At 32.9% G+C, this 18,927-nt stretch overlaps 2 protein-coding genes across 2 annotated transcripts; one reads left to right on the forward strand and one right to left on the reverse strand.

The window, feature by feature from the left end:
- Positions 1-1,709: 1,709 nt before the first annotated feature.
- On the forward strand, positions 1,710-4,514 carry LOC149898221 (protein SHQ1 homolog). The gene has a single exon (XM_090115541.1). It carries the CDS (start codon positions 1,817-1,819, stop codon positions 3,242-3,244), a length of 1,428 nt encoding a protein of 475 aa, XP_089971667.1. The 5' UTR covers positions 1,710-1,816; the 3' UTR covers positions 3,245-4,514.
- A 4,027-nt stretch (positions 4,515-8,541) lies between these two features.
- Positions 8,542-13,886, reverse strand: LOC149898222 (myrosinase 1-like). The gene is made up of 6 exons (XM_090115261.1): positions 13,852-13,886; positions 12,963-13,105; positions 11,119-11,786; positions 10,009-10,311; positions 9,181-9,419; positions 8,542-8,749 (listed from the first exon to the last, which is right to left on the reverse strand). Exons 1-6 carry the CDS (start codon positions 13,884-13,886, stop codon positions 8,542-8,544), a joined length of 1,596 nt encoding a protein of 531 aa, XP_089971387.1.
- Positions 13,887-18,927: the final 5,041 nt, after the last annotated feature.

Genomic DNA, 18,927 nt, shown 5'->3' on the forward strand with positions numbered 1-18,927 from the left:
TCTTCAAAGTTCCACTAATCCAGTGATCCACACTAATTGGTCACTTGAATCGTGCTTGAATTTGAATCACTTATCACAGTACATAGCACTCATCAGCACAGACTGCCACAGAGTACTTCATACTTTATATACTCATCGAAATAGTATGACACAGATGCCGTACAAAATCAAATGACCAAATTTACCCCGGCAACTGTCGAAAAATAAAAATAAATTCCGACTTTGTGGACCACCATTTTTGTACGGCATCTGTGTCATACTATTTCTATACTTCTTTTAAGCCATTATTCCGCAACGCCGTACAAAAATCATGGAGACAAGGGGAGAAAATCTCTACCTGAACTTTCGAATTCTCACCTGCACTCAGGTGGACAGCTTACGAGTGACGTCATACTTCATAGTGCTGAATCTTATTATTTTATGCTCTTATATCATTCTAGATAGGTCAGGTGGTGGGTCAAATCACCCATAATTTTTTCAACATGGGCCTGTAGTCTATATATTGTATTACAATAGTATAGAGCGCGTGTATTGCACAAATTGCTTAGTGCGCATCGTAGGCAGATGAGCTGTAGATACTATATAGATGTGTGTGTGACAAAATATAGGGATGGGTAGATATCAATTGCGTGTATGAGCTATCGATAAGTTATGTAAATAAATATGTATCATAAGTAAATTTTATGTTCAATATGTTATTAAAGGAGAAATGTATGAATAAAGTATAAATATGTAATTTTAAATTTGTTTGCCAATTGAATAAAGTGTGTTTATTCCATTTAAATATTATGTATTGTATTAGTAGTATAAAAAAAATGTTTAGTTGGAATATCTGAAAAACGTGTGGACTTCTTAAATAATAAAGTTAATAAAATAAAAGATCGGGTTTAGTACTATTTTTTTAATAATAAATCAAATAATAATAGTATTTAAAAATGAAATAATAAATAATCTTAATAATTTTTTTATCAATTCTCTACCTACCAAAATTTTCAAAAATCTATTTAGCGGTTAAAATATAATATCGGAACATTACATACTTTACATTTACACTGTAATACATTCGCATTCATAATATTAGAAAGTGTATGATACAAAAAACACCACAAAATTATTTTTAATACATTTTTAAAAGAGTTTTAATTTTAAAGTTAAATAAATAAGATGTTAAAATATAGTTCTTCTTGTAAACTATCGAGTACGGCTTTGGTCAAGTCATATCACTACGATCACGTGGCGGCAGTGAGGTGCGGTGTCCGCCTCCCACTTCCCCTTCACCCCCGCGATGCTAGATTTATTTTCATAAATTAAATACAACAATCGATTTACCGATGAAATGTGATACTGGATTTCAATTTTGTGTTTTTTCTAGTATTGTTCTTGCAAGATCGAACTGCACATTTCACCATGTTTATTCGTAAATATGAAAAAAAATCCCTAGAGAAACGCACTTCGATGGCACTCAACCTATATTACTTGCTCTGTGCACTCAACCACGACTACGAGCGCTCGCGGCGGGAACGTCGTGTTGTTCCCACCTGTGCCTACTGTTCCCACTTCGTTGTTCGCACTCTATAGATAGTGAGATAGATAGTTTAGAATATACTCTAGCTTATCAGTGTCAGAAGTTCAGAACTGTCAGACGTCAGTTTACAGTTTCATAATTCATTTCATTCTGTCATTCAGTGTCTATCAGTGTCTACCTATCATAGTTGCGCGCTGTGTTGTGAGATCGGTGTTTGAAAATAAATAAATAATGGTGTGAATTATCGCTCCATTTACTGAATCATAATAGACTTTGTATTAAAAAATCAAAATGTTGACGCCAAGTTTTAAATTATCACAAGACGAAAACCACGTGTTTATTACGGTGCACGCACCATACACAAATGTTAAAGATACGGAAATCGATGTTGATGGAGAGAATTTTTTGTTTGTTTCTAGTCCTTATTTCTTGCGACTGTGTCTTCCAGGAAAAATAGTTGAAAATGATAAATCTAAAGGGTCATACGTTTGCGATTCTGGTGATTTCAACCTTACGTTCGACAAAGTAACACCCGGCGAGCATTTTGAACACCTAGACATGATTACGAGTCTCTTAGCTCCTAAGGATATACCAAATGTTAATCCCAGTTTAGTCGAAATGCTCGAAGAAGACGGTATTACGATTGAGGATGACAAGGGTGCTGTGGGTGGTGCATGTAGTTCAAAGAAATATTCTTACGGTTTTGGGGGGAAGGTCTGTACGGATTTCGCAGATATCGGTAATGAATTTCATCAAATTTTTGATTTGAGAATACCCGAACAAATCAGCTTGGATGAGCGCCATACTAAACGTGAACAGCACGAAAATCGAAAATTCTCTTCTGATCATTATTTCGCTGATTTATTTGAAGAAGACCTTATAAGCCCCTATTTAATACTTACCCTGACATGGCAAGCCGAAGATTTTGATAAAAATGTAGAATTTAATGATGATGAGATCAGTTTGTTGAAGGAATTGCCTAACAAACATTATATTTTAACTAAATCTGAATACAATCAAGTGCTTTTAGGCCTCATAGATATACTGTATGCCTTTTGCTATGATAAAAGAACCACCTACAATGAAGGCACAGTTGAGTCTTGCTGGACAATAAATAAATTGTCATCAACATTGAGTTGGTTTTGTGTTTTTGATGATATGAAACAAGTATTGATTGCATGTTATAGGCGAGCTTTGTCGTATCCGATATTTAGAAATTTTGAGCTATGTCACAAGGTGAGGGATGATGTGATTTCTGTATTAAAGCTTGGTAAGAAGTTTGTGATAAAATGTATGGTAAGAATTCACAGGCTGTTCAATTCGAGCCAGGACGCAAGGTATATATTGAATCAGCTGTATATAACTGATTACTTGGTTTTCTTACAAAAGTGTAAGCCTGAGGAGTTGATGGAGCTGTGCGATAATCTTTCCAAAGTTGAATTAAAGAAGAGCGATCTGTCCTTAGAATTGGAGGAATTAGAAGAAGCAGCGAAAATGGTTCAAAGGGAAGAATGTCACATTGTGGGTAATGAGATGGCTTTGCAAATGGCCTCTATGTCCTTACTGCAAGGGGTGAAAAAGGCGAGTGACTATAAATATGATGACGATAGCAGTAGCGATTCCTCAGATTCCTCAGATTCCTCAGATTCCTCTGATTCTACAGATTCTTCATCTGAAAGCACGTCGGATTTGGACTCTGACGATGATGATTCCTCTTGACAGGAGGATGAGGAGGAATGTGTTATGGGTTTGTAAAGCCTTAACACTGAATGTGATGGATTATTTCTATTTTGAATAGAAGCAGTGCACAATTGAACATTATTATGTGATATATGTAATGTGAAAGAAAACATTACAAAGAAAAGAAGTTAAGAAAAGAGACAATTATTGGCATGATACAATCTTTTTGATTATAAATTTTGATTGGTGTTTAAGTAGTGAAAGAAAGTGCTTAGACACTACTATATTTGAAATATCTGTGTTAAATGTCTATTAATCATATTATGATAAGTTTTATTGATTTTGAACTCAAAACTTTTTGAGTAGACAACAAATTTTAATTACTGTTTATGTGATAAAGCAAATGCGAATACACTTTATTATATGTATTAAAAGTATCTGTGTTAAATGTCTATTTATCATATTGCTGCGCTCCGCGGTTTCACCCGCGTGGTTCCGCTCCTGTTGGTCTTAGCGTGATGATATATAGCCTATAGCCATCCTCAATGAATGGGCTATCTAACACCGAAAGACTTTTTGAAATCGGCCCAGTAGTTCCTGAGATTAGCGCATTCAAACAAACATACTCTTCAGCTTTATAGTATCATTAGTATAGATTACCCGCTCAATTTGGATTTAAAAATCAATAGAATCAATATTTTTGAAGTAGTGTTTTAAAAACTATTACTTTTTGTAGTAGTAGCAAATGCGAAGATTTATTATATAAGAAATAAATGTGTTACATGTCTATTAAACATATTATTACAAACATATTGGATTTTACAACTTTTTGATGTTAGTTTTATTATATGTAAATGTTGAAAGCAAAGCAAAGAAACTTTACTATATTTGAGATATGTGTTTGATGTCTATTATATGTGTACTACAAGTTAAATTCAATGAAATGTGCCAAAACTATGAAGTTTCACTTAAATTTTCAGAATTATGTTGCTTGAAATATCAGTCATTTTAATACAATGGTAGTATGAAACTGCTTTTTACAATAACTGTCAATGTTTCCTTTTCTGGAGGGTAGTTATAGATTTATAAGATTGATGTTAATTAAATGTTAAATCAATGTTATATGATAGAGAAGCATTTGTTTCTATTATGTGTTACTACATATTATGTGTCTAATGATAAACTTGTTTCCAAATTCCTTTACTGTAATCTCATAAATGTTTAGCTATTAAAATTTAACGAAATATGTGTCAAATTATATGTTAAATATGGTCAAGTATCTAAATGTGTATTTGTTGAATAAAATAAATAAAACTACAATATATATTTTATTGCCATCTCCTCAAATATTATCAAATAAAATTTTACTAAATTAAATGCAAAATCAAAACTCACACCTATTACCTAGGTACTAACTAAGTAAATGTTAATTATTGATATATACATCCATACTAATATTATAAATGCGAAAGTAACGTCTGTCTGTATGTCTGTTACACAATCACACCTGAACTACTGAACCAATTTGCATGAAATTATAAAGGGACGATACGAGAGGCACCACCTATCAAATAATGAAAGAATCGTAAAAATTTGTACAGCCAGTTCAAAGTTATGAGATAATAAACAAAAAAGAATACAGTCAAATTGAGAACCTCCTAGTTAGTTATTTTTGTTGATATTTCTTCTATTATTCCACTTCTTAAATTTTAAATAAATTAAAGGAGCTTTCTTTTTTTTATTAAATGCGAAAGTTTTTGTTATGTTTGCTTTCTTAAGTTATAAATTATAATTATTAATTAACTATTGGTGGAACCACAGTGTAACTGACGCGATTTTCTTATTCATTTTATACCTTCACATTAATATGTAGGTAGATGTACCTAGATTTGTTAACGTGAGAATTAAGTACATGAAGCTTTTTCATTTTTCGAGATCATAATCCGTTTTCCAATAACGCGGAGGCTGGGAAGCGTAGGTCGTACCGTAGCAACGTACCTAGCAACCAGCAATGGAAAATACAATACCAGCTTTGGGCACGTGGGCAGTGAGATCAATAACGGGGTGGAGCTTCCAGGAATTGCGCTTAACTACTTGTTGAACATAGGTCACCCGATTGCTCTAGAAGGATGCAATGGTTTTAAAATGTTATGCGAGTAGGTATGTACTTATATTTATTTTGCAGATGTTTAGGTAATTTTTGAAGTGAAACTTCTTTATGCGCGAGGAGAGTAAAATTTGAAGGTGTCATAGCAATACACGTAAGGTGACGATTTTGGTATCTTTGAATCTTGCCAAAGAAGTTTCACTTCTGACACGTGTGCTCGGCACACACGCTCTTTTTTATTATTGGTATCTTTTTTTTTAATATATCTATCTGACCCGGTATTAATGTTGTTATGCCAGGGAATAAACAAAATTCACAAATCGAATTACCAAAGATTTTATATTGACAACGTTTATTATTAGTATTGACACGAGTTACATAGAAAAATAACAAGCCTCTGCCCGGGGCTTCGAGGCCTTAAAGGAAGTAACCATGACAACGGCATGTTTCATCGCGATAAAAAGCCGGTAATCAACAAGTGGCTTTGTAGTGTGTGTAGCATTCAAACATCATAAACTCGCTTTCATGCGACGTGAAGGAAGGAAGTAAAAGAAATAAATAGGCAAACAACTTATAAAAATAATTATGCAAGGATGTACCTAGTAGTTGATATTGTGCTTTATCTCTATAAAGCGCGTCACACACGGTGAAGATACTATAATATTTTATCTTAAGATACTGTAATATTTTATATTACAGTATCTTAAGGTGTCCGGTATCAGCGTTCTGACCATCATTTTTCTTTTTGTCATTGCGTAATAAGACCCCACAAAATTTCGGGTCATTTGTAACAGGATGGCGGTTCTACAGGGGTCTTTGTACGCAATGACAAAAAGAAAAATGATGGTCAGAACGCTGATACCGGATACCTTAAGATACTGTAATATAAAATATAACAGTATCTTAAGATAAAATATCATAGTATCTTCACCGTGTGTGACGCGCTTTAAGCAAATTAAATATTTTATTATCTCTATAATATGTAATTGCTTAATGGAGTGCTTATTGCAATTATATAAAGTTAATACTTACCTACTATTGTTATATTAAAATTTAATTTGTTTAAATATATATTTGTTCATACAACCTTAAATTCTATTGGTAACTACGTAACTAGGTACGATCCTTATTTTCAAAATATTTGTTGCAGTGTAAATAATAAATCAAAACAACCCCGTTCTCTACTTCGCAATAATAATAACACCCTAGTGCACTCTAGTGTTGTTTTAACTCATTTTTTGAATTAATATAGAATATATAAATATATGGGTACATTTATATTGAGAAAACTACCTTCATCTGACTTTCTAAGCCCCTTACAGATTTATGGTAGCAGATATATTTTCCCAAAAAGTACTTATTTAAAAATATCAGGATCTCTGTGTTTCGTGACATAGTTAAATATAATATACTAGCATTCCGCCTGCGGCTTCGACCGCGTTTTCAAAAAAAAACCCGCATAGTTCCCGTTCCCGTAGGATTTCCGGGATAAAACCTAGCCTATGTCACTCAGAAATGATGTAGCTTTCCAACAGTGAAAGAATTTTTCAAATCCGCCAAGTAGTTTCGGAGCCTATTCAATTCATACAAACAAACAAACAAAAAATCAAACCTTTCCTCTTTATAATATTTGTATAGAAATATAGATAGTTAATGTTATAATTATACGCAATTAACTATTTTTAAATATAATATTTTTGGCATAATTAATGGGGTAAGGGGCACATGAAATAATGATACATATTCTGTTTCACTGATTTTCTTTAAGGACAAGTAGGTGATGAGCATACTGTGTCTGACCAGTTCACCAGTTTATATTTTTTGCTTCTTCGTCTCCAGCGGGATTCGAACCCAAGACCCCTCGGTTCTACGCTACATGTTAACCACTGTTCCAAGAGGCGGTTGACTCGAAAATTATACGTGGTAGTTAACAAGATTATATTGATAATGTTTAAAAAATTCTATAAAATATGAAAAAGACCTCCGCTAGCTTTCCCGGGTTTTATGACGCAGACATTCAAAGCGAAAACAACCTTCATATTCAATCAATAATGATTCCGCGCATGTCATAACGGCCCGGATTTAATGAAAGAGGATCTATTTATATTCTATCAAAAGAAAAGCACCTGTAGGTGTGTATGTAGGTTTGGGTACCAGCATATAATGTGTATGTTAATAAAAATCGTTCTGAATTATTTTCCATCATATTATGTTAGCATTAATTTGAACCTCCTTTGTTCGAGAGAAAATGTTTGAAAATTTTTGGTTCGGTTTCGGTTTATTCGGTCGGATTTTTCCTTCGCTAATTTAGCTCGTGGTGATGATGATGTACGATTATGTGTAATTTATTTGTCTATTTAATTGTTTAAAGCTCTTACTCTAACCTTAATTTTTTCATTGAAGCCCCTGGCTTTGACCACTGAGCCATCACCACTTTTTTTCAACCGAATTCAAAACGCCTACCAAATAACCTGAGCAATATTTTGTTTCAATAGTTTTTATTATTATTTTAATGTGGATTTTTAAAAATTAAAATGTTATTTTAAACATCAGCTAGTAGAATTAACACGTCTCTAAACAGTTTTAACACTATTTAAACATATACTTATCAAGAGAGTTTGCCCTGATAATTTGTTTATTTATAACGTCGAATCGTGAATCTAAATTATTCTTGAATTCTTTTCATAGTACAAGGTGGTACAAGTATATCATCAAAATACATTCAACAGGTCAGGAGTTCAGTCATATTAATATGTACGCACGTGTAATGAAAAATTGTGTAGGTGGATAAATATAATAAAATATATTAGATATAAGACCGTTTTGAAGAAAATAATCCACGTGTAATAAATAATAAATTGGTATATTATAATCTACACGTGTCTTTCTTTCCTAGAACCTAGTGAATAGAGTTTTGAAATAGATATTTCTTCGCAGCGGGAGTCAAGCCATTTGATACAGCATTCATGGACAAATAAATAGTGCTGTACACGAGAAATATAGTTTGAAAGGTTCAATTATAATTATATGAAAGGAGAAATAAATAGAGTATCATTTTATGCTTTACAATTTTTATTCAATTTTCTTGTCTTAGTAACTAATAAGAGTATTCGTAATAATAATATTATAATAAATAAGTTCTAAGATATGTTACAAAATGTCAACATTTAATTTTAATAACTAGGTATTATAAGATAAAATAAATACTTAATATAAGTCATTTAACATATTAATATACTGTTTTAATTAATGATATAGTCGCTAAGAGAACAATGGAAGTTTTCTTGTTCATAGCTGAGCTGGCATAAGGATCTGGGTTGTAGTCCATATCGATGCTCCTCGTTCGAACTATTTCTTTGTACACAAGTGCAGATTTTCGTGGCCTTCTCGTTTTCTCTGGGTCATTTTGATCGATTTCATAGAGGCCGAAACGGACACTGAAATCAAAACGGCAAGTGTTAAAATATAACGTAACACATAATAATATTATTATAATTATTGTAACTATATGCTCTTTTAATAGATCGGTAAAGAAATGGTAAGTTAAAAGCTATAGACGCATATTTTCCACGAAATGAAAAGCTTCATGAATTTTATAGCGCCTTCGCATTTTAAACGCTTACAATGTAGAAGCAGCGTAGCAATGCAACATTTTTTGAATTCTTAGTGCAGTGAACCAGTAATATAACGCACAGTTTTTTTTCTCAGTAGTCGGTTTTGCTGTTATTTCCTGCATCCTCATGGAAAATTTTTAAAGCATTTGAGTGCTATAAAACTAAAATATGAAATGGATTTTTTTTCACAGTCATATATACCTTATGCCTATTCAAGGCATCTGTAACTCATAAATCTATAGCATATTTATTACCTGTAGCCAAAACTCCATTCGAAGTTGTCCATAAGACTCCATGCACAATAACCTTTTACATTGACTCCATCATCGATGGCATCTAGAACTCCAGTTAAATATTCTCTATAGTAATTAACTCTGCCTTCGTCGTTCAGTCCTGTGGTTGTTGCAAAACCATTCTCTGATATGTAAATGATCGGGTTATTGTAATTGTCTTTGATGTATACCAGGAGCTTGTGTAAGCCGGGACCGTATGTCTGCGAAAATGTTAATAAGTGGTATGAACGTTGTTGTTGTTGTTAGAGTGTTAAAATTAAAATACAAAATATATAAGCTTGTTAATCGTATGTACCGAAAATAATAATATACTTCAAATCTTAGATCATTGTAAACTTCAAAATATGAATCAATCAATAAGTCATATAAAGTAACTACTAGCTTTACGCCTGCGGATTCGCCCGCGTTTTAAAAAGAAAATCCCGCATAGTTCCCGTTACTGGGGGATTTACGGGATAAAACCTATGTGATAATCCCCCTCTACTCGTGTGCTAAATTTCATTGTTATCGGTTCAGTAGTATTTGCGTGAAAGAGTAACAAACATATACTTACATCCATCCTCACAAACTTTCGTATTTATAATAAAAAGATGAGCTACGTGCTACGCTACCGGCTACGGAGCAGATTCTAGGAGCTATTTAAAAATAATTTATACACTTTAGTATTTGTATAAGTGGAATGGATGAATAATTTAATAATTACACATTAATACTTTAAAACAGTAGTTGTTCTACATGTACATATATATGTTGTAGGTAGGTATTATATTATCCTATAGTTTTACTTACTCCAATCCAAAAACCCGTATGCCACGTGGGATCCCTATAAGAGTCTATTTGCGCGTCATCCAGCATAGACGGCACTTCGTGCATGTTAACTACTGATGCGTTTCTATACACATAACTACTCGAATAGTGGTTGATTGATAAGAAATCTCCCGTTCCCCTCATGTAGTCAATTTGTTCTTGAGAGAAACTGCGTAGGCGAGACTCTGGGAGACCTTGCCTCGCGCTCGCTTCAGCAATAAGATCAATAAATCGTTGTGGGTAGTTCCCGGTTTCTGAGTAAATAGGGTGAGCGTACTGGCCGAGCTGAAAGGAAAAGTTATGATGAAACATTTTAATAATAATAATCTTTGAAAGCGAAATATGTCCTACGTACCATGATCAAATACTGTTTTCATTACTGCCTAACAAGCAAGGCTTCGGTTTTAACACAACGAGCTTTAATTAAACACGTCTTATTTATAAGACTTTGAAATTACTGGTCCGAATAATTTATATATTATGCGTTTGATAACAGGAGAGCTTTTTTATTGTTAAAAATAAAAATATCGCAACCCAACAAAAATGTATCCCTTTGAATGCAGACGAAATTGCGTTGGTCAGCTAGTGTTTGTTTAATATGCTTCAGAGTTTTTAAGAATCAAGAGAAACAAATACAATAAACATTGGAAATGGCCCCCAGTGGATATTTGCGCGTGCAAATGTGTAATAAAATGTTATTACCTGATATGATAATTTACTATCATTAATTGGTGGGTCATTATTGTAAATTTTATATCTCAACAATAAACAAGAGTAATCTTTTTTGATCTTATTAATTGAAATTGTTTTATCTTTTATTAGCTTTCCACCCGCGACTTTGGGCCCGCTAAATTTGCAATTAAAACCTTTCTATGGAATCACAATCAATGTATAAAAAAACGGTATCAAAATCCGTTATGTAGTTTTAAAGATAGGATAGATACAGACCTTTGAAAAGGCGCGGGAAGCGACTATGCCATTCTATGTAGTGATAAATACAAAAAAAATAGGTTAACTCTAGCTTTACCTACTGCTTAGAAAGTATGTAGTAATAAAAATTTGGTAATAATAAAAATTTGACAAAGAACTTACATTAAATATCATGGAGTCTTCCGCCGCTTGTATATCTTCCGGTGAATTGCTGCTCGGCATACTCATTTCGGAGTCCAAAGCAAGACCTATCATACCACCTTGATGTGCGAATTCATTTTTGTAAATATGGTACGCTCTTGCATGAGCTAGCAGTATATGACGCCCGCATTCATAGTATTTGATACCAGGAGACTTGATCCTAGGTGCGTGGCTGCCATAAGCGTAACCAAAAGAGCAATGGACAGAAGGCTCATTGATTGTCAGCCAAAGCTTGACTCTGTCACCGAAATTTTGGAACAGGACTCGCGCATAGTCGCCAAACCAGTCCACGATGTCTTCAGTCAACCAACCGCCCTGTTCATTCAAATTTTGGGGTAATTCCCAATGATATATGGTCAAAAATGGCGTGATGTCGTTGGCAAGCAGGCGATCGATGAGGGTGTTGTAATAAGCGATTCCTTCAGGGTTGATGTAGTCTGCGCGACCGAACGGCAGTATTCTAGGCCAGGATACGGAAAATCTGTATACACTGACGCCCAACTCTTTCAGGATGGCGATGTCTTTTTCGTAGAAATAGTATGAATTGGCAGCAACGTCACCGTTTGTTCCATCACGTATATGGTCTGGGTCGGTGCGTACTAAGTGATCCCACATTGACCAGCCCTTTCCTAAAATAGTGAAGAACGTTTACTTTTTAAGGCCCAGTGAAATTTATTTCTAATTATACGTATTATATAATTGTAAATGATAATAATGGTGATATTTATATGTTGATGCTTCATTAGATAGCTTCAAATAGATAGATACATAATAATTCATGTGCGTGGAAATAGTTTGAAGATAAAGCTTATTATCCATATCTACTAATATTATAAATGCGAAAGTAACTGTGTCTGTCTGTCTGTTACTCAATCACGCCTTAACTACTGAACCAATTTGCATGAAATTTGGTATAGAAATATTTTGATACCCGAGAAAAGACATAGGATAGGTTTTATCCCGGAAATCATACGGGAACGTGTTTTTCTTTGAAAACGCGGGCGAAGCCGCGGGCGGAAAGCTAGTCTGTAATATCTTCGAAAATATTCACTTAAATCATACGGTGTAAAGGGCCATATAGATCTATATTTAATGAACAATACATACACATGTACCACGGGCGAAGCCGGGGCGGACCGCTAGTATCCTATAAAACAATTTTTCCGATATACCTAGTATAATAATTCAACTCCGAGAGATAATTTTTTATCTATCATAACATTCATTACTTCCAATTATTAATATCTATGTAATACGATAAAATTTTTCCTTACAAAAAATATCGCCGACTTTCCTGCTTGCGTTGTGATTGGGGACTCCTTCATTAGATTGTTTGAAATAAAACTAACATTAAAATAGAAAAAGAAGACCATTTATCTAATATAGATCTCTCACCATTACATTTAAAAAGTAACCATTAAATTTAAAATAATTCATAATTATAAGGACTATAAAACCATATCCCGCATGTAACAATAATTTTCATCCTTCCTTCTTTAGAAAATGTGCTTTAAATTAATTTTACTCAACAATGTTGAACATAAATTGAATATTTATGAAAATATAATAACTAAATAAAAATTATATCTAAAATCGGATAAAAGTTTTTACGTAAACATAACGTTTATTGTTAAAGTATCGAATCAAAAACCATACTTTCAGTCCCTTTATTTAAAAAAATATCATGCGTATAGAAAGTTATGTATCAAACTTCAGATAAGCTTTTGAAAGTCCTAACTATAATATGACTTATATACTTAATAATATTATAATTTAAGCATGTATGTTTATAAGTATTTATTTACCTCCATCATTCCATGCTCCTTCAATTTGGTAGGATGAAGTAGCAGTTCCAAAGAAGAAATCATCTGGAAATTTCCTCAAGGACTTCTGCGTTACATTTCTAGCGACATTCTTCAAACTGACTGCCTGTATTGCTGATAAAAGGCTGAAAGAGAGTTTTATGGTTTCAGATTTTATTTTCTACGTAATTTTGGGAGAATTTTAGGGCGGGGTGGTACCTGTGGTATTTTATTGTAATAATTTTTCTAAACATGATTCCTCATAATATTTTTTATGTAGATGTTTGCGCTATTTTTACGCGAAACAGGCGCATGGACGATGGAATTTATTTCATATACCTAAAACACTAAATAATCAAATAAATCAAACAAATTAAAGATTTTCATAAAATTTTTGTCAATATAAGTAAGATACTTTTAATATATGTATAGGAAATTAAAATGAAATTTCAAATAAAAACAACTTCTAGTGTGTAAAGGCTCTATCTCCATTTATAAACTTTTAATTCAATGCGGAAAATAGGTACGATACATAATTTATTTTAGCTATTGCATATTGTTTTAAACATAATAAATTATCGTGTTTTTTAATATTTATTAATATGAAAATTAATAGAAGTTTTAATTTTAATTTTTCCTCAACTCATATCACTGTTTACTTATAAATTTTTCTCTTTTCATTGTAATTCAATAAAAATGTCTTAGAAATTTAAGTACAAAATATTCGCATGTGGGAGCTTTTTTATATACTGTACATCACAATAACACAATTTTTTTCATATTTACTTGATCACTAGTAAAAAAAATAGAAATTCATTTTATAAAACACCCATAAAAGATAGATACACCCATAAAAGACACACCCATAAAAGAGATAGGAGAAAAACAATACCTCAATATCACAAATATCTCCTTTAACAAGAACATGATTGCAACACAACTAGCCTCCACAATTAACTCTTGTCGAATTTATAAGTTCCAAATGTTGTAAAATCCGATCATCAGAAATAATCTATATTACATCTTGGTGAAAAAATGTTTATGTACAGGATGTTTATTTATTTTTAAGCTATTGCATAGCTTCTATGCATGACGACGCGGTTGGCGCAGTGGTAAAGTAACTGCCTACTGAGCCGACGGTCCCGGGTTCGATCCCCGGTCAGGGCAAATATTTGTGTGATGAACTCAATTATTTGTTCTTGGGTCTGGGTGTTATTATCTATATATGTATTTATTAAATATTATATTTATCGTCGCCTAGTACCCACAACACAAGCCTTAATTGAGCTTACTGTGGGACTAGGTCGATTTGTGTAATAATGTCCTATAATATTTATATTTATCTATAGCGGGCCTTGAGCGTGGGGACCGAATCCAGAAATTTCGTAACGATAATACCTCACGCTCCCCACTCCGACGGGCACGGAGGTGTGGCTTGAATGCATAGCATGCAATAGCTTTACCGCGGCAGTCCCCGAGTGCCACACATCTTTTTTTATAAACAATAGGCAGAGGTTTGGCCACAATGCCACCTGATGGAAAGCGGCGATGTGGCCTACTTGGTTGCACGTCTGCCTAGAAGGAGCCTATTCACCCTATAGCTTTGATGAGGTCCAAGTTGTATTGTTTAGGAAAAATGGTGTTAGGGAGTGAATTTCATTGTTTAGCTGTTTTCATGATGAAGGAATACTAGAAGCGACGAGTTCGTATATTGGGGATATCCACAATAAAAGGATGATATCCTTCGGAGCGCCTCGAGGTACGTTTAAGAAATGGAGTTGGAGGAATTAAATTGTGTAATCCATACCTACGCACATTATTATACGTTATTTATTTCCTGATGGCACAGACTAATAATAATATACTACGTATACAACTGATGGTAATACTAGATACTATTAAAAGATTATTAAAGATAAAATTAATAAATATAGAATGATTTTTTTAGCCCTATACATTTGGTTGATGTGTGAATGTTGGTAAGTGGTTAAAAGAGAAGAAATTAAAGAGCAAAAATACTTTACGATATTTATTGATTAGGTACCAACTTACATTTTACAATGATAGTCATTGAAAGGATTTCATATATTTTGTAAAATACATACAAATTATCTGTACTGACAGTGCTAATAGCACCCTTTGATTACTCTCTAATAAAAAATTATAACATTGATAGTTACTCAATGAAACTAAATCCATACTATAATATTATAAATGCGAAAGTAACTCTGTCTGTCTGTCTGTTACTCAATCACGCCTGAACTACTGAAACAATTTGTATGAAATTTTGTATAGAGATATTTTGATACCCGAGAAAGGACATAGGATAGGTTTTATCCCGGGTTTTTCTTTGAAAACGCGGGCGAAGCCGCGGGTGAAAAGCTAGTGGTCTATATTATATACCTATTGGTTCGAATACCTAACGTAGTTCAAATATCGCTTCAGAACCTTTTATGATTTTGAAACATACATATCCCCAGTAATGGATGATTTGTCATTCCATTTACATGTATCTACATATTTTAAAATATATAATGCGCATCGTATGCTTTAAGAACATACTGTACCTATATTTATATCTTTAGTCGGTCTTTCTGAAAACTGAGATAAGTTATTAACAAATACAATTATAAATTAATTAAATAACAAAATTTATCTGTCACTTTTATTCCGCACATCAATGAAAATTCCGATAAATTATTATTATGCAGACTTTAGACAGAGCCTTAAAAATTTAGTAGGTATCTTCACTATCTTTTCTTTCTCGATATCGTATATATTATCATATCATCACAGTTATAAGGTTCGGAATAAGTATGTGGGTCATTGTCATTGTCACCTTAAAAAAAGCTGTTCATTCGAATGTGTGCGTGTGTTATAACTTATAAGTGTAATGTTACGTGCTTATAAAATTTCCTCTTAATTTTATCTCTAAAAGTAAACCATACTAATGCTATACCTAGTATAACTGTAACAGATTAACTAAAACATACTATTTTTACTTTATATCATAAGCATAACACCAAATTGTCTACTTCGGTGGACCATTCAGATTCTACCCTTCATTAGAAAGTGCCTTCTAATAAATACGTGTGTTTTATCGAGAAATTAAATTTAAATGTTAAATCTGAAATTCCACCAACTCTCTGGACTCTAGTTGAAAGGATTTTATTGTCAATATTAATATTTTTGGTCGAACTGAAATATTATCTTTCACTTATAAATCGCCATTTTAGAATTATTGATCTTCGATTACTTTTTGTGTCGTAAAGTGGGAGTCGAATATCTAATTAACTTTGATTTTTATAAATCAAGTGTTTCATTATTTCGAAAAAAAATATCACAATGACCCAGGTAATCCCGAGGTAAGTAAAATGTATGTTAACTTTTTTGGAGCACTTATTTTATTAATTTATTAGGACCCCCGCCTCATTAGCTTCTTTTTCGCATATTGCCAAGGATTATGGTTAAAGGTTATCAGCATGGAAAATCAGCGACTGGTATCACATAGCAACAAATATCTATATCAACTAATATCAACAGTTCCTAGCCCGACTAATCTTTTGTTTATTAGAAACTAATGGACGAAACTTCAGAGGAGGCGTGATATCATCCCCCCCTGCAAGCTAATCCATTTCTAAGTACTCGATATATCCACATTCAATAACCTACGCAGATCATGAGCTTAATGTTATCAGAATAGGTCGGTGGCGTAATCTAAAGACTAAAGATAAGAATAATACGCTGGTTCTGTAAGGTTAAAATAAAATAAGGATGTAGTGGCCAACAGGTGGTCGTTCACACTATGTTTTATGCGAAAAAAATGGTTAGCATACTTGGCAGCTTATGTTCTCTATAGATTATGAATAATTTTTCCTTATTAGGAAACTGCAAAAAAGCTCAGATTTAATCCAATCAGTTGAAAATCAATAGGTAGGTGATAAAAAAAATAATGTTGACATGTAATTTTCATGAACAAGGTGGATCTTTATCAAAATACATAACTATATATAATATTGTCATCGAGATAATTTATTGTAGTTATCTAGTAATTAATCCTGTTTTGTATGTTTATTTGGTTTTGATATAATTAATTAACTCGGTGGGGTCGTCTATTATTGACGAGTCCAGATTGAGATTATCTATAATCATATACATATAGGTACAATAAAAGGAAGTCGTGTTAGTTACTCCACTTATAACTCAAGAACGGTTGAACCGAGTTAGATGAAAATTGGCAGGGAGGTAGTTTAGAGCCAGAAGGACATAGGATACTAAATATGTAGCATGGGCGAAGCCGGGGCGGACCGCTAGTATTATGGTATAAGATTATGACGATACGATATTATAAGCATGAATAATTTATATCACCTTGAAATTGATACGGTACAATATTTATGACAATAAAATAAATAAATAAATCGCTTTATCGGGATATAAAGTAGGTACCTATAATTTTTTTATAATTAATTTATGGGGAATTATAAAACGAGCGAACAAAAAAAAACTTTGCGACTGATGATGACATACTGTTTTAATAACTTGAGCGGTATGAATTTGACTAAGCGAAAAATTAACTAAACTGACGACGAATATTGATTTATAATAAAATCCAGAACGAGCTTACAAAAAGTGGATTGTGATAAATCAATTTCAGATATTAAAATTTTATCCGAGCGACTTCATTACTAAGTGAGCGACTGGAAATACAGAGAGGGCAACTTCAATATTAAGATAGATTCGATTTTTCTAAGTGAGGTTATACTTAGCGAACTACTAAAAAGTTCACTTTGAGCAAAGTTTTGTAAGCTGCTTTATTAATGATTATTGGTTACTGATATTCTATTTGAGGGCTTATGTTTTTTATTTTGATACGCTTTTTTAATGAAAACTACAGATTTTTAAATGCGCGCGAATTCGAATGGGGGCGGGGCGACGAATCGACTGGCAAAAAGGATCGTGCGACTGTCCCGAATTTTTCAATAGATATGTATGTGTCGTGGCCATATCGTAGATTTGCTCATTTCATGAAATGGCCAACATAGTTTGATCGTCGTTATCGTGTCGATTTGGTCATCGACATTTGGCCAGATCGAATAAAATATCTTTGAGAGTCCATAAAACATTAAAAATTCAGAATATTTTAAGTTAGTGCCGCGGTAGCGCCGGCGAATACCAGAAGCGAATGGTTTTTTCAATAGAAAACAGTTAGGTTAGGTTAGGTTAGACTTTAATAAACAACGCACGAGCCGAGCGAGCAAAGCGAGCGTGCCGCGGCAGCGGCCGGCGAGTGCCAGAAGCGAATCGCGTTTAAAAAACAAACAAAAATGGTCGCATTTCGTGCATGCATATTACTTTATTTTTACGGAGTTCATTGTTTTATTTAATTACCCTTATATTTCAATAATAAAATTGCTCAACTAATAGAATAGTGTTTCTTCAAATAGTTATTTCATATTATTTTTATTTTTTAAATGTGAGCTCATTATACTCTGCTCATTAGTGTATTTTTCAAAGTGGTTTATGTATTCGAAACACTTCATTTAAGATAAAATGCCGCTCAGTATAAAAAATACATTTGCCAAATATTGAAAAAAATGCAGGACGTAACGTTGACACTCAAACAAATATTAGGTCGCTCAAATATTATGAAGCTGCTCATTTTGTATTTTAAGTAACTCAAATTAATGTTTGTAAGTTGCTGTTCTGTTGATTTCTCGTCACTCGAAGTCAGTCGCTCACTTAGTAATTCTATAACCCAAATTAATTAATTTTGACACTTAGAACTGTAATTTACAGTCACTCGTTTTATTGCTACCCTTAATTTATTACAGTATTTATACTTAGTTAATAATATTTAGGTACAAAACAATAATCTACTTTTTCAATCAATTTTAATTCCAGATGGAAAATATGTAATATAGATTTGAAAATTTATTTATTATTTACTAGAGGTCCGACCCGGCTT

Source organism: Colias eurytheme, chromosome 23, assembly GCF_061535395.1.
Source record: "Colias eurytheme isolate Ceu_HAF_F1 chromosome 23, ilColEury1 Martin Lab GWU primary, whole genome shotgun sequence".
Taxonomy (NCBI): Eukaryota; Metazoa; Arthropoda; class Insecta; order Lepidoptera; family Pieridae; genus Colias; species Colias eurytheme.

What these genes read in the sequence shown, in the direction of transcription:
- LOC149898221 (XM_090115541.1), top strand. Translation starts at nt 1,817, where the DNA reads ATGTTGACGCCAAGTTTTAAATTATCACAAGACGAAAACCACGTGTTT.
- LOC149898222 (XM_090115261.1), bottom strand. Translation starts at nt 13,886, where the DNA reads ATGTTCTTGTTAAAGGAGATATTTGTGATATTGAG. An exon ending in ATACGGGTTTTTGGATTGGA is followed by an intron (nt 9,420 to 10,008) that starts GTAAGTAAAACT and finishes ACATTTTCGCAG; the next exon opens with ACATACGGTCCCGGCTTACA. An exon ending in GAATGGAGTTTTGGCTACAG is followed by an intron (nt 8,750 to 9,180) that starts GTAATAAATATG and finishes TTTTGATTTCAG; the next exon opens with TGTCCGTTTCGGCCTCTATG.